We start from the raw sequence: 20,091 nt of genomic DNA, 5'->3' as shown, positions 1-20,091 counted from the left end.
TTGCGACAGAGCCCTTAGAGAAGGGCCATAGCTCAGTGGTAAGAACTTGGCATGGCGAAGGTCTCAGGTCCAGTCCCTGATGGCATCTGGAACGCCAGAAATCCTACAGAGCTGCTGCCAGTCTGTGTAGACAAGACGGTCATACCTCGGGTTGAAGTCGCTTCAGGTTAAGCCTTTTCGGGTTGCGCTTCGCGGCAACCCAGAAGTAACAGAACGCGTTACTTCCAGGTTTCGCCACTCATGCACGCGCAGACGCTCAAAATGACGTCACGCGCATGCACGGAAGCGGCAAATCGTGACACACGCAGACGCACGGACATGGGTTGCGTTCGCTTCAGGATGCGAATGGGGCTCTGGAACGGATCCCGTTCGCATCCAGAGGTACCAGTGTACTGAGCTACATGGGCCAGTGATCTGACGCAGGATAAGGCAGCTTCCTGTGTCCCTGTTTAAACCATCCCTTTCTTTAGAATCATGAGGACTGGAATCTTAGCTTATTTTTAGGGAAAGGAGCATAGTTTAGTGGTACACAGACCCTGCTTTGCAGAGGTAGAGCTGGGAATGTTGTCTGAGGTCCTGGAGAGCTGCTGCCAGTCAACGCGGACAATACTGAGCTTAGATAGGCTGAAGGTCTGGCTTAGTATAAGGCAGCCATTAATTTAGAACCATGAGGACTTGAAGCTTGTTTTGCTTTTAGTGCAAGACCCACAGTTCAGTGGTCGACTGTGCTGTGTGCTGTGGACACAGAACCTCCTGGGTTCAATCCCTGACAGGTAGAGCTTGTTAAGACTCCCTTCCTGAAACCTTGAGGAGCCGTTCCCTTTCAGGGTGGACACCACTGGGCTTAGAAGGACCGATGAGCTGACTGTATGAGGAAGCTTCACCTGTTCCTCTGAGATCTGTTGTCTTGCAGGAATTTGGGGGAGATGACCCCTTAATCTGTCCTAGTGAGATAAATTTAATTTTAAATTTTTGCACATGTGAAATTCAGCTCCAGCATCCTAAACAAAAATTTCCCCTTCCTTCCTTCCCTCCCTCACTTTTCTCTTGCATTGCCAACACCGTGGAAAAGAGCAGTTTTGGAAGTGCTTTCTCTTGCAAAACCATGTCCTCATTCTCCCCTCCCTCCCTCCTTCCTCCCTTCCCCTTTGTTATGTCAGCTTTCCCTGAAATGAAGTAAAACGAATGACCGGCTACGCTCCATGCACCACCTAAATGAAGCAGAAATTCCTGTGCGCCATCATCAAGAAAAGCTCCTTGCTGCCTCCTCCAGAGTTTTATGACTGCTGGGGGATTTTTATGGGGAGGGGCACTCTTCGTTGTGGCTCCGTTTGTTTAGCTGCAAACCCTGAGAAAATGAGGGTGGGGGGGATGATCTCTCTCATCTCTTCAGATTACATTAAACCTCCTTCTGAAAATTGAAGAAGGATGTACCAGGGTGTGGTATTTAGCAGAGTGATCTAGTGAGAGAATTCTGTTAGCTCTGGGCAACAGCCCGAGTGGTTCAACTCTCTCCCCAGCCCCTAGTCATATTCAGCAGTGACTGGTGCCATTGAGACTGGTGGGACGGAAGGCAGGGATGCCATCAGTGGGCTGGGCCAGAGGTAACAAGGGGCAACACAGAGGAGGAAGAGGAGGGAGCTGGTGGGAAAGGTCAGCCCCAGGGGGCTGGTTTGAGTAAAGAGGCAGTCAGGTGTGGGGCTGGCTGAAGGCAAGAAGAATCACCTTGGTGGGGCAATGCCCCAGTTGTCCCAGTTGCTACGATACGCTACGATAATCTTTATTGTCATTGTCCCATGCAGAACAACGAAATTGAAAAAAATCTACATCAGACATTCAGAAACCAACAAGCCTGCTATCCGAGCCTGGTTAGCCCCCTAAAAACTCTGATACCCCATAATTAAATACAATATACTCCCATAGAGACTACCTTACACTGCGTTTAAAACCAAAATCGCATTTGGGTAGAAACTGTTTCTCAGGTAGCTAGTCCTAGTCTTAATAACCCTGTACCTTCTTCCAGAAGGCAGAAGCTTAAAGAGATCATTTCCGTGGTGCGCACTATCCTGTGCCATCTCTGCAGCTTTCTTATGACACCTGGAAGCATAGATCTGATCCAAGGTGGGAAGAGTGCACCTAGTTATTATCTCCGCAGTCTTTACAACCCTGGTTAGCATTGTTTTTTCCCTGACTGTGGAGCTCCCAAACCAGTTTCTGCTGCACACACAAACAGAGGTATTTCATGGTCAAATGCAGGTGTGGAAGGTTTAGTGCGTAACACTAGCATGTCCGGCAGGAGGGACATTGCCAGCCAGGAGGGACATTACCAGGAAGTGCCACTGGGGATTATAGAATCGTAGAATTGTAGAGTTGGGAGGAACCCCAAGGTCATCCAGTCCAACCCCCTGCCATGCAGAAATCTCAGTTAAAGCATCCAGGAGAGGTGGCCATCTGACCTCCGCTTAAACACTTCCAAGGAAGGAGAGTCCACCGCCTCCCAAGGGAGACTGTTCCACTGTCGAACAGCTCTAACTGTCATAAAGTTCTTCCTGACGATTAGTCGGAATCTCCTTTCTCATAACTTGAAGCCACTGGTTCAAGTCCTACCCTCCAGAGTGGAGAAACCAAGCTTGCCCCATCCTCCATGTGAGTCCTTCAGATATTGGGAGATGGCTCCCATATCTCCTCTCAGTCTCCACTTTCCCAGGCGAAACATCCCCAACTCCCTCAACCGTTCCTCATCAGGCTTGGTTTCCAGGCCCATGGCCATCATGGTCGCCCTCCTCTGCCCACCTTCCAGCCTGTCAACATCCTTCTTAATTATGGTAGGCATAACTGGAATCCGTACTCCAGGTGTGGTTTGACCAAGGCAGAACAGAGTGGGACTATTACTTCCCTTGACTGGAGCACTCTACTTCTGTGGACGCAGCCTCACGTGCCAAGCGGGGGCTCTGTGCTGGTACTTACTCACTGGCCCTTGGACTTCTCCCCCTCCCACTGCCTCCCCCAGCAGAAAAACCCAGCCCCTTTCTGCTGCTCTGAGGTTGGTGCTGGAGAAGGCGGTTCTGCTGCTCCAAGCATCTCACCGGAGGTTTTTAAGCAGCTGTCGGAAAAGGTTCCTTTCAAGCTTCTCTTCCTTAATGGTGCCCCCCCTTTCCCTCTCTCTCCTTTTTAATGCAACAGAAAAGCATCTGGCAGCCTTCCCCCCCCCCCACGCCAGCTGAAGCGAGGGGAGCGCTTGCGGCGGCCTTTGCAGCGAGCGAGCCTGAGATGTATTTAACATTAGCGCTTGGCTCAGGGCCCTCCCACCCGCACGGCTGGCTGGCAGGGCGTCGTGGCGGGTCGATTGGGTTGCCTCTGCAAGTCCCCAAACCCAGCCCTGCGCAGATCGGGGGCCGCTCAGTTGCCCAGGGTAAGGATCGTGGTTCTGGACAAAAACAATTATGCATTTCTTGGGCAGAAAATGGCAGCTCCCTTGCCCAGGGAAACCCTTTCCAGCTGAGGGCCACATCCAGTCCTGGGCAACCATCTGAGGGCCACATGCCTGTGGTGGGCGGGGCTAGACGTGGAAGTGGGTGGAGCAACAGATGCAAATCTTGCAATTCTTCAGTAGGCTGGTTTCTTCACACCCACCTGCCTCTCTCTTGGAAAAGGGCCATAGCTTTCCAAGTTCAGTCCCCAGCATCTGCCAAGTTTAAACTATCTCCTGCTTGGAACCCTGGAGAGCTGCTGCCAGCCAGTGTAGACAACTCTGAGCTAGATGGACCCAGTAATTTCACTCAGTATAAGGCAGCTTCCTATGATTCTATACTCCATCTGCAAAAGTCAGGAGCAGTGAATTTTCTGCTTTAGGGATGCAAATAATTTAGTCTAGTCATATGCTCTCTCCTTGATGAATGTTTATGTTTTACCTATAAATACCAAAATGTCACACCACGTCTCCCTGGCAAGAACTGTGCTCAGTTCTGGGGTTTTTTGAATATTCCATTAGGTGGGCTGCCGCAAATCCATGTTGGCCAGCAGAACAAACCTTTATTATTTGTATTCTCAGAGTACAAACTGAGAGGCAAAAAAGGTAATGCTCTGGATTTCTGGTGAAAGGAAAACCTTATGAGGTGGGTTCCTTTACTGCTCAGGTCGAAAAGATACTTAGGGAAGCTGAATAAATTTTTCCTCCACAGAGAAAGTAGGTAGGGAGAATTCCTCCCTCCCCCCTCACAATACTAGAACCCCAGAAAGTCACCCATTGAAACTGAATGCTGGGAGATTCAAGGGAGACAAAGGAAGGACTTGGTCACATAGTGCATGGGTAAACTGTGGAACTCATTGCCACAAGAGGTGATGACTAGCAGGTTGGGCGGTTTTAAAAGGGGGTTTGGGGGGGATTCATGGTGGATCAGGCTATGAATGGCTACTGACTATGATGGCTACGCTCCCTCTCTGCCAGAGGCAGTATTCCGCTGTATCTCAGTCTGCGACTCATAAACAGGGAGCATGCAGTTGCATGGTCTGATCCAGCAGCCAAGCTCTTCTAGTGGCTTTACGTAAAGAAGGCGGATACCTAGGCTGGGAAGTGTTATCATTTGAGTGGAGGTTTTCATTAGCCAATCACATAAATCACTTGCTGTCATTCACCAATTACGTAAAGCCAATTATGGTTGTTTATTTCACGGCAGTGCAAAGTTTCTCTGACTTTCTAAGTCGGGCCATAGCTCCATGGCAGAGCAGCTGCCTTGCATGCAGAAACACCCAGCTAAGGCTGGGGAGACCAGGCCTGAAACCCTGGGCAGACACTGCCAGTCAGTGCAGACAGTGCTGTGCTAGGTGGAACACATAAAGCTCTCCTTTTGCATTGGAAGGATCATAGCTCAGCAGCATAGAGCATCTGCTTTGCACACGGAAGGCCCCAGATTCGATCGCCAGCATCTTTGAGCAGGACCGGAAAGATCCTCTGCCTGAAACCCTGGAGAGCCTCTTTAAGTCAAGTGTAGACAATACTGAGCTAGATGGACGAATGAGTCTGACTTGGGGTGAGGCAGCTTCTTGGACCTGATACTCTCTTAGCAACAATCCACCCAGGAAATGCGCTTTCCAGTGTTACGGAGCAGCATGGCAAACCTCTCTTTCTCCCTCTTGCTCCCTGCGTTGCAGAACTTCCTTCCTGTCTCCCATTTTCATTTTCTCGTTTTCACCCCTTTTCCTTCTGCTTCCTGCGCATTTGCTGGCAGCTCCTCCAGCTTTGAGGATCCCCTTTTGAATCCCTTCCTTTGCCACACCACAGAAGGAGAAGACTTTCTGCTTCTTTGTTTTCCTGCCTCCGTCCCCTGCTCGCCTGATCTTCAGAAGAGGGCTCCCAGGAGTGCCGGCGGGTTGCCTCTCTTTCCCCTTGGGCCTGGGTAGCTGTGGAAACAAACACCGATCCGCCGTGCTGCCTATACAGAGATTCCCATTTTTAAAAACACATACAAAAACCCAGCAACCTCCTATACACCTGCCTTGGGGTTTGCCCCGACTTAAAGGCCGCATCTTAACACGGCTAAACACTTCCGAAACGAAGCAAACCTCAAGAAATAAAAGAGCAGGATTCAGCAAAGTGAAGCCTCCCCATCCCTGTAGGGCCCGGGTTCAAACCCCAGTGGCATCTCCAGGGAGGGCTGGCGGCAAAGACTCCCTGCCTGAAAGCATGGAGAGGTGTTGCCAGCCAGTGCAGACAACCCTGGGTGGGATAGGCCAATGGTCTGGCTCAGTATAAGGCAGCTTCCTGTGTTTGTATCTTCCTCTCCGCTCCTGATTAGCTTTTCTGTTGCCAAGCCTGTCCGCAAGGTGTGCTTCATGCGACCTCTCCACACAGCAACCAGGGCTGGCTCTGACACCCTCATGCACAACTCCCTGTCACTCAGCAAAGTGCCTTCTCACTGTCATCATCCCCAGCTGCCACCGCCTCGCTCCTTCCCTGTTGCGGCCGCCCCCTGCTTGCTTGCTTTCACTTGCTTGCTTGCATCCTTAAAACATTCTAGGTTTTGAGTCGCTTATGGTCTTCTCTTCGCCCTCTGTGGTCCCTCCTCTTGTCATAAGCAGCAGACTTTAGACCGCTTCCAACTTTGAAGAAGAAACGCCTTCATGGAGCTTTAAACACGAGGCGGTACCTGCTGTGGGGCCTTCTGCTGGTTTTAACAGCTATCCCCTCTGTTTAGGGAACCCTGGGATCCGAGTGGGGCCTTGGGATCTCTAGCAGAGGCATTTCCTATGCACCCTCATCAAATGACAACTCCCAGAATTCTTTGGGGAACGGGAAACCATGATGGTTGAAACCGTATTCAGCTTGTACTTGTCAACATGCTTCCACTTGCATCCATACATATATATGTGGCAGCTTTTTGTTATGTCAGATTGCAAGTTATTCGGGGTACCAGTGACATTACCTTTCTTTCCTTCTCTCTCTCTCTCTCTCTCTCTGCTCACCCACCTCCTTTCCAGCATTGCCATGGCAACGAAAGAAAACATGACCTCTCAACGAGGGATGATGAAGTCCATACAGAGCAAGATGAACACTTTGGCCAGTATCCTTTCATAGGAAGCCGGTTCCGCTTTCAAACGTCCCCACTGAAATCTGCACGTTGCAATTCACTGCGGCTGGGCAGGGTGGGTGCGATCTTCCTCTAGCTAAACTTTGCCTTGGACCTGCTCCGGAGTGCGAATCTTAATTGCACGTAGCAAGACTCTTCTGCCAGATGAAATAACTCAAACTTGGGTTTCTGTTCCTGCCAGATTATTTAACACACGAATCTGAGCAGTGCCCCAGGCAAGGGTTAAAGGCACAGAAGGGGAACATGGGTGGCAAAGTTTGAGGCAAGGCATTGATCCAACAAGCTGCACGCCACCCCTGCGGGGCGGGCACCAGCCTGAGCATGGCATAGAACAGGCACCTTTGCTCTGGGCAAGCAACTGGTGACTCCTGGGCTGGGCATGTGAGGTTCGTTCATCATGGCTTTGGTATCCCCATGTCCTTGAGATGGAGGCGTCACCTCAGTATCCAACTTGCTCTCAAGGAGGCTGCTTACTCGCAGAAAGGGCTGACGGCAACAGGGTGGGAGGGCCAGGCTAGAGGTGTCCAGTATCACAGGGTGTGGGAGACACCTCTCTGACCCCCACTTGAACCTTCCCTGGGGTCAAGCTCCTCTTGATGACTGGCACTGCCCCGATTTCGCCCCTCTCTCATCCCGCTCAGACTCCGCCTGCCCCTCTGCCAATTCGTCTAGCTCCAGATCCCCACTCTCTCCAACCCATCTCCAGTGGGGGTTGTGAGAATTCTCCTTTGATACCTGCCCCCCCCCCCTTTGGAGGAAGCATTCTAAAGGACAAGCAAACTTTTCCAACAAACACCAAAGGAAATCGCTTAGGTCAGCCTTTGCAAGCTCCCATGGTAGACCACGAAACTATTAATCTCAGGGTTGTGGGTTCGAGTCCTGAATTGGGCAAAAGATTCCTGCATTGCAGGAGGTTGGGCTGGATGAGCCTTGTGGTCCCTTCCATGATTCTACAATCAGCCTCTGTCAGCACAGCAGTGTTTTAGACTACAACCCCCCCATCAGCCCTACCTGGAACAGCCGTATTTTGGACTCCAGTCCCCATCATCCCCTGATGAAGCGACCATGTTTGGGACCCCATCAGCCCCAGCTGGCACTTCCAGGCTAATGGGAGTTATAGTCCAAGTCCTGGGGGGGGGGCAAGGTTGGCAGAGTCTTCTTCAGGGGTTTCTTCCATCTGCCTCTTCCTTTCCTGCAACCAACCGGAAGATTGCTGCAACTTCAGTGCATCCCCCAGGCTGCTCTCGTTCCTGTCCTGGTCTGTGTGTCTCCCCACCCACCCCGACTCGTTCTCCTCGTTCCTCTTCGCTCCCCAAGCCTAAGAACAAAGCTTTTGCCCCCTCCTGCCTCCCTTGCATGAGCCCAAAGAAAAGGCATTAAGCCTCATTTGATTAGACAGATCACATTCCCAAAGATGCGCAGCTTGATGAACCGTAAATTTCATTCAGGCTTCTCTTTTTCTTTCCCCCGTTCCTTCGTTCCCCCCTCCCTCCCCTCCAGCATCGGGCGCAAACAAAGCGACGTTGGCTATTAGCATCGCCCTTAAAAGATTATTGGGGAAGGAGGTATACGACCTCCAGAAGGTGCAGCCTTTTTCAGTGCTGCTGATCAGCAGGGAAAGCTTTTTATTTGCTCCTGCGAAGCCATCACTGTCAACTCCAAGGGACCCCCTCATAGGTGAGGCCCAGAGCAAAGGGGATTCCCCAAGCCCTGCTTCCTTGCTGCGTGACATGCAAGGGAATCTTGGAAGGCAGGGATGGAGAGAGACAGGTGGTCCTCTGGACATCATTGGCCTCCAGCTCCCAGCAGCCCCATTGTGGCAGGTGGCAGGGCATAATGGGAGTTGTAGTACCGCAATATCCGGAAGGCCATAGCCGCTCCCCATCCCCGTTTAAGGAGGAGGAGTTGGAAGAATCCTTCTTTGTCCATCAAGCACAGGGACACCTGTGGTCCCACAAATGTGGTCCCACAAATGATGGGTGTTGTAGTCCAATGGCATCTTTCCTGTCCCCTTCATAAGGGCACTGTTTCTCTTCCCTCTGGGGGAAGCCATGTCTATTACGGGTGTTTATAATGCTTTTCCCTTGCACTGGAAGTAAACCATTGGGGCACATTTTCTTTTTCTTCTTCTTTTTTGCACCCTGATTCCCTGGCCTGCGTATGTTCAGTATATGCTATGTTACTTTCTCTCCCTCCCTCCTTCTCCCCCCGCCCCCCCTCGGTTAGTTGTTATGGTCTCTAAACAATTATCTAAAGCAGCTAAGCTCTCTCTGTATCACAAACTAAGCCAGTCATTTAGGAAGATTAAATACTAGGATTCTGCATAATTGTGAGCATTAAGCTTCCTCACCCCCCTTCTCATTATTGCTCCCCCCTTTTCTTTTATTCTGACGACAAAAAAACAATTGCAGTCCCACTAATAAGCTGTTAAGCGGTTAAAGCCACATGTCTCTCCTTAATCTCAGCAGTTGGGGACTTTTCCTTCCCCTCTTTGATGACTAATGATCTTGGGGATGGGGTTCTGACATGTTCCTTTCCCCTTCTCCCCTCCCCTATGCTCTGCTCATATTAAAAATTCAAATCTTCATGGATTGGGTTGGGAACCTCAGACCCTTGGGGGCTGAATGCGGCCCCCTCCAAGCTCTCTGCCGGCCCCCCACAATTCTCCCCAAGCCACACCGTTCACCAGCCCTGCTTTACACTCTCTTTGAGGTGAAGGAAGAAAGGGTGGGAGATGCTGGCCACTCCATTGATCTGCCCCTCCCCACCCCATGTATCTAGTTCCTAAAATCCTTCTGAATCAAAAAGGGCCCTTCTGTGATTGAGTATCTGCACCGGTTGGATTTCTGCTCATCTAGAGCTTTTGAAAGCATGGCTGCCTGTCCAGGGGAGGGGAGGACGTGGGTAGCTTCAGGGCAAGATGGAGAACCTCTGGCCTTCAGACCTCTCATCCCGTCCCTTGCCACACCTCCTCTCCTCAGGCCACGCCCCTCTCTGGCCCTCCTTCACGCCCTCCCTTGAGAGTTTCTGCCTGGCTGGAAACGTGTCCCTGAACTGGCCATGCCTCTTTGCTTGCCTGCATGGAGGACGGAGAGAGGGGTGGATGCGCCTGAATATCAAAGCCATGAATGTTTATGCAGCTGGAGGTTTTTAAGCAGAGGTCGGGTCGCCATCTGGCAGGCGTCTTCAGCTGCAACTCCTGCATTGCAGGGGGTTGGTCTAGATGGCCTTTGGGGGATCCCTTCCAATTCTATGTTTCCTCCAGGCGTGGACACTGAGGTCCAGTAGCCTTGCAAGGGGCCACGGGGAGGGAGTGGGAAGGACCACTCGGGGCACGCTCCCTGGACAAAATGCATTCCTTGGCACAATGATCACCTTAACTCTGCTCCCCCCCAAAAAAGACCGGTTTCCAGCTGTCAACAGCCTGATCCAGCGGATCAACTTCCGCAAGCGGCGGGACTCCCTCATCCTGGGCGGCGTAATCGGGATCTGCACCATCCTCTTGTTACTCTACGCTTTCCATTGACGGGACGCTTTGCACAGAGACTTCGGAGCTTGGAGGGGGGTGTCCATTGCCTAGTCTGGGAGGGACAGGCAGGCAAAGACTGTTGGAGTGCCCCCCCTCTGGTGAAATCGAAGCCGAGGGTCATGCAGAGAGGAGGGCGGCATGGGGGGGGGTCACGCTCCCTCTCTCTGAGGCCGGCCATAACCCCCAGAGGTGTCTCCCCCTTCATCTCTTTTCAGTTAAGGTTGTACTCAAAACATGTGCATTAACGCTTCCCTTCTTTTGAAAAACACACACATATGCGTAGGCTCAAGGTGAGTAAACCTGCGTGACAACGCTGCCGCCTTTAGTGTCAGCTAGGACCATTTTTTGGGTGGGGCTGGGACCCGAAAAAGATCCATCCCCAATTTTCTCAAACCCACCTGCCCCTAAAATGTCGAGTCAAGCCTTTCTCAAATGTTTTAAGATCTTGAGGTGGCTTCAAGCCAGCATGTGCTGGTTTTATTATGAATACAGCTTGAAGACATTTGGTTTCTTTAAAATATATATATATAATAATTCTAGCCTGGTCCAGCCGTTCAATTGTTCCTGCGTTACTTTGAGCCGCCGCCTGCCTCTTGGAGATCCCTGTGAGAGATCCAGTTGCTTGGCTCCCTTTTCACAGCACATCTGTGCATGTTCAGGAGGGATTCTTGGTGGATTTAAGGAAGAGGGGAGATCCTCTGGGGGTGGGGCGAGGGATATAAAATCCCCATTTTGGAGAAAGGGACTTTTTTGAGAGTGACCAAAGCCTATCATCTTGACTCATATCTCTGGCCAGGGCTTCACATAGGACCCGTTTTTAAAAAAAATAATCTATTTTAATTTAGATGGAAAGCTATTCTAAACATTGTTTTCTACTGTAATGTATGTGGCGTTTTGGGGGTGGGGTGGGGAGAAGGCACAGTCAGAGCATGAGGGGAACACATAAGGGCCATCATGTTTGACGTGGAGAAGGGCTTGTGTGTTGTTGGAATCTCTCTTCGTAAAACTGTTGAGATATAGATGGCCATGCTCATTTTTAAAGGACTTCTCTTAAGAAAGAGAGAGAGACACGTCCTTTTGGATCTTGCAACGTCGTGGGGAGGGTTGGATGGCTGCAGATGCATTTATTTTTGTGTCTTTTCTGTCCTCACTGGCATGAATCAGTCTTCTCTTCCGATGTCACCTTCGCACACCAGAAAAGAAATCAAATGGTGATCTCTCTTCTCCCGGGCTTCCTAACCTGTCCTAAAGCAGCCTGCTCCTCTTCTAACAACAGACACTGGATTTCCAGGGGTTTGGGGTTTTTAAAAAAAGAAAAATAGGTTAAAAAAATTACCAAATTGTTGTGGCAGCCTCTCCAGACTCAGACAAGAGATCGCCGTTTTCCATAGAAGCAGATGCGGATTCCGTGTTCCGCCCCTTCTTTTAGCGAAAGTGGGGAGTCGGACTAGAGAAGCCTGTGACAGCCCGGTGCCCTTCCTTCCAGGTGTTCTGGACTATGACACGCCATCGAAACATCTGGAGGCACCAGGTTGGCAAAGGCTGATCAAGAGACTTTGCATCAGTCACTGCTTTAACTTAGAGGCTTCCAAGTAACCCAGCAAAGACCATATCCCGTGCACCTTGTGCAAAGAGCAACAACATCCAAACCTGAACCATTGGAATTAATACATGATCTGTTCAGATAGACTCAGAAAATTGCCGTTTTACAGATGCTCCAAATTCCTTGAGCTGATTTAACTGTTGATCCTGTTGGGGTTTTGAAGGCGTTTTACCGTTAGTGCTGATTTTCTTAAACAAAAAAATTACAGGGTTTATATCCTTTGCTTACAAGGAATGGACAGATGGCTGATAGTAGGGAAATATCTTCGGTTCCATACAAACTGTTGACTTGGAAAATGGTGACGGGGAAGATTGAAGGGCAATTAAGTGGATTTGCTATCAAATTTCTGCAACCAGAGTTGGAAAGGATGACCCCTGGATTCTCTTTTATTTTCTTCTGTACTTCTTGGCCACATTTCGACGGTGGTTGTACTCTGCTAAGATGGGAAGGACTGGGTCGCTTTCTGTAGCTGGCAAAGTAATAAGTTAAGCACTATCCTAAATAAAATCCATTTATTTAATCTTAGAATTGTTAGTTCTTTTCCCCCTCCCCGAGATTCAGCGGAAGACTATTTGGAGTGTATCTTGAGAACTCGTGGGGAGCTAGGAGCAGTGGAGAATGAGATACAGAACCGATGTCGTTCAGCTAGAGAGGGTGCAGACATCAGTATGTAACAGAATGCTCCATGTTTCAAAACACACACAGAGACTCCCTGCCTGTGGAAAGCTAGCTCATATGAAATCCTTGATCCTCTAGTTTTCAATGTGCAGGGTGGTTTGTTACTTCTTAAAAAATGTGGGGAGCTATTGAAAAGAACAAAAACGAGTTCCCCTGCTGTAATCCATACTGGTACACACTCCTACAGGATCTGTGCTGTGCGATTTTGCCAGACGTGTCGTTTGGCTCAGGGAAGACTGACTATGCATTGTCAGCTGTGGGTTTGAAGGAAATGGTTTTTAGAGGCCAGATATCCCTCTCAATGGACACCTTAAATACATTTCATGGAGAAAGTGAATAGGTAAAGGTAAAGGGACCCCTGACCATTAGGTCCAGTCGTGGCTGACTCTGGTGTTGCGGCGCTCATCTTGCTTTACTGGCCGAGGGAGCCGGCGTACAGCTTCTGGGTCATGTGGCCAGCATGATTAAGTTGCTTCTGGCAAACCAGAGCAGCGCACGGAAACGCCATTTACCTTCCCGCTAGAGCGGTACCTATTTATCTACTTGCACTTTGATGTGCTTTCGAACTGCTAGGTTGGCAGGAGCAGGGACTGAGCAACGGGAGCTCACCCCGTCATGGGGATTCGAACCGCCAACCTTCTGATCGGCAAGTCCTAGGCTCTGTAGTTTAACCCACAGTGCCGCCACTTATCTCCCTCTCTCTTAACGCTAGAATTTGTGGACATCCACTGAAGCTGAATGTTGGGATGGATTAAAGAATGGATCTCTTTATGCAAATGCAGAATTAAACTATGGAACACTCTGCCACAGGAGGCAGTGATGGCCACCAACTTAGGTGGCTTTAAAAGAAGATAAGACAAATTCACGGAGGATGGCTACAAGCCCATGATGTCTGCCTTCTGCCTCCACGGTCGGAGGCAGCCATGCTCCTGGTTCCTGGAAACTGCAGGAAGGGAGAGAGCTCTTGTGCCCGAGTCCTGCTTGCGGGCTTTTCAGAAGTTGCCTCTGTTGAGTAGAGGATGCTAGACTACATGGGCCATTGCCCTGGTCCAGCAGGTTCTCATTACATTCTCCCAAAGCTCTTACAAATGAGATGGCAAGGAGAGGCAGGCAGGCAATGAGTTTGGGGGCAGCCAAATGAACCCCCTTTCCTCAGTGGCTGTCCATCCCTCAATACCATGACAGCGACAGAAGATGGCTGCTGCCTTCACCTCCTGCTTGGAACCTTCCTGCAGGCCCCTGGTTGCCCCTGTGGGCAACGGGACGTCAAACTGGAGTGACCTTCACTCTGATCCTCTTCTCACATCCTTTTGAAAGCTGCCTTCTCCACTTCCTGCCCACGGGCGGGGAAATCCTGGGACAAGCGGCACAGCGCAAGGCCATTGCTCTTGCAAATTGGGCAGGCATAATTGCCTCCCTGAAGAGGCCCGGCAGCTCTGAAGCAGAGAAGCGGTGCTGGGTGATGTCTCCCCAGTGGCCGCCTCCTAACAAACGCCTCTGCTTCCACCGCACCCTTCGTTAGTCACAGTCTGCTGCAGCACAGGAAAAATGCATTGCAACCGAGCCCAGAGAGCGGGTAGTGAGTTCGAGTTTTGCCCGGTCCTCCAGCCACAAGAAGGTTCGTGCGAAGTCGGGCTTTGCAAGGATGTCTTCCGCTCTCTTGACGGAGCAGCTGCAAGTGGCCAGTGGTGGTAGTGGTGGTGGTGTGGTTTGGGTGTTAGGCGAGGATACGAGAGGCCAGGGTTCAAATTCCCACTTGGCCACAAAGCTAACTAGCCGACCTTGAGCCAGTCACTGCCTCTCAGCTTAGCCTAATTTACAGGGTTGTTGTGGGGATTAAATCAAGAGCTCCTTGGAGAAAAAGGTGGGATATGTATCAACCCATCCATTTATACGTATGTGTTAAGGACCAGTTCATTGGGGCAATTGGGGGCGCTACTCCGCCAACCTCCGCCTGCCCTCATCCAATCCCCACCTCAGCTTTCTTCCTTACCTACAACCCAAGCTCAGTCAGTAGAGCATGAGACTTAATCTCAGGGTTGGGTGTTCTAGCCCCACATTGGGCAAAAGTTTCCTGCGTTGCAAGATTACCTTTGTGGTTCTACAGTTCTGGTATTCTAACCAGGCCAGGGAGTGTCTCCACTTCCCATTGGATCTGGCGCCCCCTACTGTTGGTCTCCCTCTCTTCTGCCCTACCAGTTCCAAAGGACCCAGCCTCCAGCACAACCACCAGCGGCATCAAAGCTGAACCAGGAATAGGAACAGTGCCAGCCCTACCATTAGGTGGGATGAAGCCACCACCCCAGTGGGTGTGCCTCCCACCTCACCGCCCTGGCAGAGAAGTGGCACCAGCATCAATTCTGATTTCCGGTGGGATATCTTGCAGAGGCCTCCTGTACATTTCTCCTGTATATTTCGCTCTAAGAAGCTTTGTTTGGTCAGAATCAAGTACAGTCGTACCTTGGTTCTTGAACCTCATCTGTTCCAGGAGTCCGTTCAGCTCCTGAAACCATCCGAAAACCAAGGCACGGCTTCCGATTGGCTGCAGGAGCTTCCCGCACTCAAGCAGAAGCTGCATCGGATGTTCAGCTTCCAAAAAACATTCGCAAACCAAAACACTTCCGGGTTTGCGGCGTTTGGGGAGCCAATTTGTTCAGGAGCCAAGCCATTCGAGTACGAAGGTACCACTGTACATTACTTCTGGTAAATGAGTCACCACAGCCACTAAAGAGTCATGAAAAGTTGTATCCCAGACTTTTTAGACACATCTACCCATCTATTGGGACGCGGGGGGCACTGTGGATTAAACCACAGAGCCTAGGACTTGCCAATCAGAAGGTCGGCGGTTTGAATCCCAGTGACGGGATGAGCTCCCGTTGCTCAGTCCCTGCTCCTGCCAACCTAGCAGTTCGAAAGCACGTCAAGTGCAAGTAGATAAATAGGTACCACTCTGGCGAGAAGGTAAACAGCGTTTCCGTGCGCTGCTCTGGTTCGCCAGAAGCGGCTTAGTCCTGCTGGCCACATGACCCAGAAGCTGTACGCTGGCTCCCTCGGCCAGTAAAGCGAGATGAGCACCGCAACCCCAGAGTCGTCTGCGACTGGACCTAAACGGTCAGGGGTCCCTTTACCCTTACTTTACCCATGTATTATCTGAAAACAAAGGGGCGTATGGAAGCATGGTTCATCGGTGTCAACGACACAATGATGCTGCAACACAGAACTACCTTTCAGGTACGAACCAACGGCTCTGTCTCAGGCCACTGCAGAAAAGGTCCCCTCTGTGCTGTTGGCAGGGGGAGGGGCTATATTTGCAGTCATAGCTCCGCCTACTTTTTCCTTAAATTCCTGAAAAAGCATAAGAAAATCAGAAAAGAGCCTGCTGGATCAGGCCAGTAGCCCATCTAGTTCCCAGCATCCTGTTCTCACAGGGGCTAACCACGTGCCCCACAGGAAATCCCACAAGCAAGACCCAAGCAACTGGCAATCATACTGATAATGTATTTTGGTGCTTTTCTATTGCAAACTGCCCTCTGATCTTCAGATGGAAGAAATTTGATAATAATAAGAATAATCCACAAGCCTTGCTGTGTCCTCAAGGTCTTCTCCTTAATCTCCCTGTTTCCACAGTTCTTCTGTTTGAATCCCCTCTTTCCCCCCTCAGGTCTTCTTGGGTCAAATAATTGCAAGCTGGTTCTAGATCTAAAATAAGACACAAAGGCAATTAAGCAAAATGAAGGGAGAGGCAAGTATGTGTGTAAAGAAATGGATGAATCTGCCTTAGCCCTTTTTGATGGAAATGTACTCCTGCGAAGGGGAAATCATCTTCCTTTCGGGATCTATTATTCATGGGGACCCATCGGGTTGTTGTATTTATTAATAATATAGAAGGTGGAAGAAGCTGGCATCTGCAGCTGCTCTGATCTCACTCTGCACCTGCCTGGCTGCTCTCAGGTGTGTTGGCTGTCCAGCCAAGGAGGGTGGGGGGTGAGGGTGCCCCTTGGGATTACTTCCTGCCTTGTCCAATCCTTCTCTCATGCTTCACTTTGGACTTGCTCCCCAAATCCCACCTCCCAGGCTGACTTCAGCCACAGGGGAGCCTCTCGTGGCCGAGAGTCAAAAGCAGGTCAAACGCATGGAAAGAATTGGAACAACCTCCCAGGACTCAGCCTCTGTGCTTTGAATCTTAAGAATCTCTTAGCAATTGGAGGAGGGGGGTGGGGATTTGTTTGTGTTTAAAATCCAAGTTTCTAGTCCTCGTGTTCATAAGATAAGGACAACTTTGGATCTTCCTGGCAAGGAAGGCCAGATCACTCCTTCACCGATGGTTTTTTGCCACTGTGCAGACATTTGTTTCCTGAAGACATTTTAACCTGTTAATTTTAATGTCTCCAAATGAATTGAGAGGGTGTGTTGCTTATATAATGCCTGGTGGTTGTTACATGGTTTGCAGGTTGGCTACAGAATTGGGTTGGGTTTGCTGCTCCTCCTCCTCTCTCTTGTATGATTATTTTGTCATTCCTTAACATGGTTTCTTTAAAAAACACCCTTGAGCCTTTAATATAATGGAAAAGGTATCTCTTATTACCTTAATTGTATATTAAAAGTACATCAATGGTAAAAAGTTGCCTCTGACTAATTAATGAGAAGAGCTCTTCAGCTGAATTGGGCCAAAGGAAGCCCTTCTGATCCAGCGCCATCTTCTTACGGTGATCAAATTCCCCTAAGAACCAAGATAGACTGCCTTTGGACCTGGAGGTTCCATAAGAAGAGCCCACAGCTGGATCAGGCCAGAGGAGGCCCATTAGTCCAGCTTCTTATAGTGACCAAGCAGAATCGCACAGGCAGGACCTCTGAGCACCACAGCAACACTCTCTCTGTCTGTGACTCCCAGCAGACGTATTCGGGGGCATCCAGCCTCCGACAGTGAAGGTATTCCCAAATTCATCATGGTTTCAATCAGCTATGTCCTAAGTCCTACAGATCAAGCTTTTCACTGCAAAGTTAATGGATTAGAATAGTGTCTGTGCCCCCTCTTCCTTCAGGACTGCAAATATGTTTGTGGCCTTTCAAATAGGTTCTGGGGCTCTTCTCTGCTGAGCCAATTCCCTGTAAACCAGGGGTGAGCAAACTAAGGCCCAGGGGCCGGATCCAGCCCAATCGCCTTCTTAATCCGGCCCGTGGACGGTCCGGGAATCAGCGTGTTTTTACATGAGCAGAATGTGTGCTTTTATTTAAAATGCATCTCTGGGTTATTTGTGGGGCATAGGAATTCATTCATTTCCCCCCTCAAAATATAGTCCGGCCCCCCACAAGGGCTGAGGGACAGTGGACCGGCCCCCTGCTGAAAAAGTTTGCTGGCCCCTGCTGTAAGCTTTTCAAGGAGTGTGCTTGTTCGTGGTTCCTACCCCCCTTCCATCTAAGAGGAGTTATGTTTTCTCGCTTCTGTACCCAAAGCCTTAATCTAATTGGACAAGCCAGTTAGCACGTCTCCCACCAGGCAAGCAGAGATGGAAACACGAATTTTGCCTTAGCTGTAAAGATCCCTGCTGCGGGTCTTGTCCACTGGCCCATAAAGTCACGAGCTGAGAGGGCAAAAATCCCTCTACGAACCCAGAATATGCTGGAGCAGTGTAGCCCCCAAAAGTGTTGGCTGGGGGCTTTCTGGGGTGACATTTAGTGCTGCGTTCCAAGCCCTAACTTGAGATGCCACTAGGGGATTGAATTTGGGACCTCCTGCATGCAAAGGAGGCGGCTGCACCAAACAGCTCTGGTTGCTCCCCTTAAAATAAACCAAGATGTTAGTCCTCATGGCTCTGAAAAGGGGTTGAAATGCAAGCATATGCCTTATACAGATTCTGACCTGTGGTCCAGACAGCTCAGTGTTTTCCACACTTACTGGCAGTAGCAGCAGCAGCAGCAGCTCTCTGGGGTTTCAAGCAAGAGACATTCCTGGCCACATCTGGAGATATGTCACAGGGGCGGGTTGAACCTGGCGCTTTCTGCAAGCGGAACAGATGCTCTCAGCCCCCCCCCTCCTCCCACACTTTACAGATCAATTCTGCTGATTGTGTAAACTGGCTTACAGCCAGGGAGATGATGACGAGGGGGGAAAGGCGGGTTGTGTTTTATTTTATTTTTAATTTGCTTTGCTGCGATAATGCAAGCTTGGCTGTTGCCGTGAACTCACTTACATTTGGCAGGGAAAGCCGGATGGGAAGAGAGTTGCAGCAGATCCACTCGGGGGAAGAAAACGCCTCCGGAGGGAACCTGCTTTTGGGGAGGTGGTGGCGGGCGTTGCTGCAAAGTGGGATTCATAGAATCATAGAGTTGGAAGAGACCACAAGGGCCATCGAGTCCAACCCCCTGCCAAGCAGGAAACACCATCAGAGCACTCCTGACATATGGTTGTCAAGCCTCTGCTTAAAGACCTCCAAAGAAGGAGACTCCACCACACTCCTTGGCAGCAAATTCCACTGTCGAACAGCTCTTACTGTCAGGAAGCTCTTCCTAATGTTTAGGTGGAATCTTCTTTCTTGTAGTTTGGATCCATTCTGTCGCTGCTGGCTGTAGACCCCTGCAGTCCAAATCCCAGCAGCTCGCAACTCATTCCGGACAAAGTTGCGGCTTCCGTTTTGGTAGCTGAATTCAGCTTCCATCTCTGAAAGTCTTGTCTTTCTGCTTATCTGTGTCGGGGAACCTGCAGCCCTCCAGATCTTGCTGGACTGAAGACTCCCAGCATCCCATTTCCGCTTCAGCCAGGCTGGTTAACGTGAAGACCATAAGGATAAGGAGAGCCTGCTGGATCAGGCCCAACATCCTGGTCTCCCAGTGGCCAGCTGGATGCCCCATGGAGGGAAACCCTCAAGCAGGGCCCAACACAAGAGCCCTCTTCCCTGCTGTGGTTTCCAGGGACTGAGATGCAAAAGCATTTCTGCCTGCAACTGTGGAGACATGGCCTTCGGAGTCATAATAACATGATCCTCTGCGAATTCATCTTTTAAAACCATCCAAGTTGGTGGCATCACTTGTCTCCTGTGGGAGGGAGTTCCATAGTTTATGCACTGCATGTAGAAAGACTACAACTAATCCAGAATGCGGCAGCTAGACTGGTGACTGGGAGCGGCCGCCGAGACCACATATCACCAGTCTTGAAAGACCTATATTGGCTCCTAGTACATTTCCAAGCACCATTCAAAGTGTTGGTGTTGACCTTTAAAGCCCTAAACGGCCTCAGTCCTGTATATCTGAAGAAGCGTCTCCACCCCCATCATCCAGCCCAGACACTGAGGTCCAGCTCTGAGGGCCTTCTGGCGGTTCCCTCATTGCGAGAAGTGAGGCTACAGGAAACCAGGCAGAGGGCCTTCTTGGTGGTGGCGACGCCCTGTGGAACGCCCTCCCACCAGATGTCAAGGAAATAAGCAGCTATCCTATTTTTAAAAGACACCTGAAGGCAGCCCTGTTTAGGGAAGTTTTTAATATTTAATGCTGTATTGTTTTTCACACTCGATTGCGAGCCAGAGTGGCTGGGGAAACTCAGCCAGATGGGCAGGGTATAAATAATAAATTATTATTATTATTATTATTATTATTAATAATAATAATAATAATATTGGGAGAGGATTGCACTGAGATGCCGACAAGTTTCCACAAGGTGCACCCATTGGAGGAGAGAAGCTGCTCAGGCAAAGAAGCAT

The 20,091-nt window shown here is 50.2% G+C and overlaps 1 protein-coding gene across 3 annotated transcripts in view; it reads left to right on the top strand.

The window, feature by feature from the left end:
• GOSR1 (golgi SNAP receptor complex member 1) overlaps nucleotides 1–12,247 on the top strand; it is a 46,885-nt gene extending 34,638 nt beyond the window's left edge. For 2 of the 3 annotated variants that reach the window (XM_083480133.1, XM_083480132.1), the window contains exons 8-9: nucleotides 6,478–6,560; nucleotides 9,989–12,247. In XM_083480133.1, the coding sequence (XP_083336259.1) occupies nucleotides 6,478–6,560; nucleotides 9,989–10,113 (208 nt within the window). In that variant the 3' untranslated portion in view covers nucleotides 10,114–12,247. Of the gene's footprint in view, nucleotides 1–1,077; nucleotides 1,217–6,477; nucleotides 6,561–9,988 lie in introns of those variants that run through there. The other variant, XM_083480134.1, reaches the window with a different exon arrangement.
• Nucleotides 12,248–20,091: the final 7,844 nt, after the last annotated feature.

This window comes from Podarcis liolepis (genome assembly GCF_965112155.1).
Source record: "Podarcis liolepis genome assembly, chromosome: 16".
Classification (NCBI taxonomy): domain Eukaryota; kingdom Metazoa; phylum Chordata; class Lepidosauria; order Squamata; family Lacertidae; genus Podarcis; species Podarcis liolepis.
The sequence above is the reverse complement of the archived record's forward strand: the minus strand, read 5'-3'. Positions and strand labels throughout refer to the sequence as shown.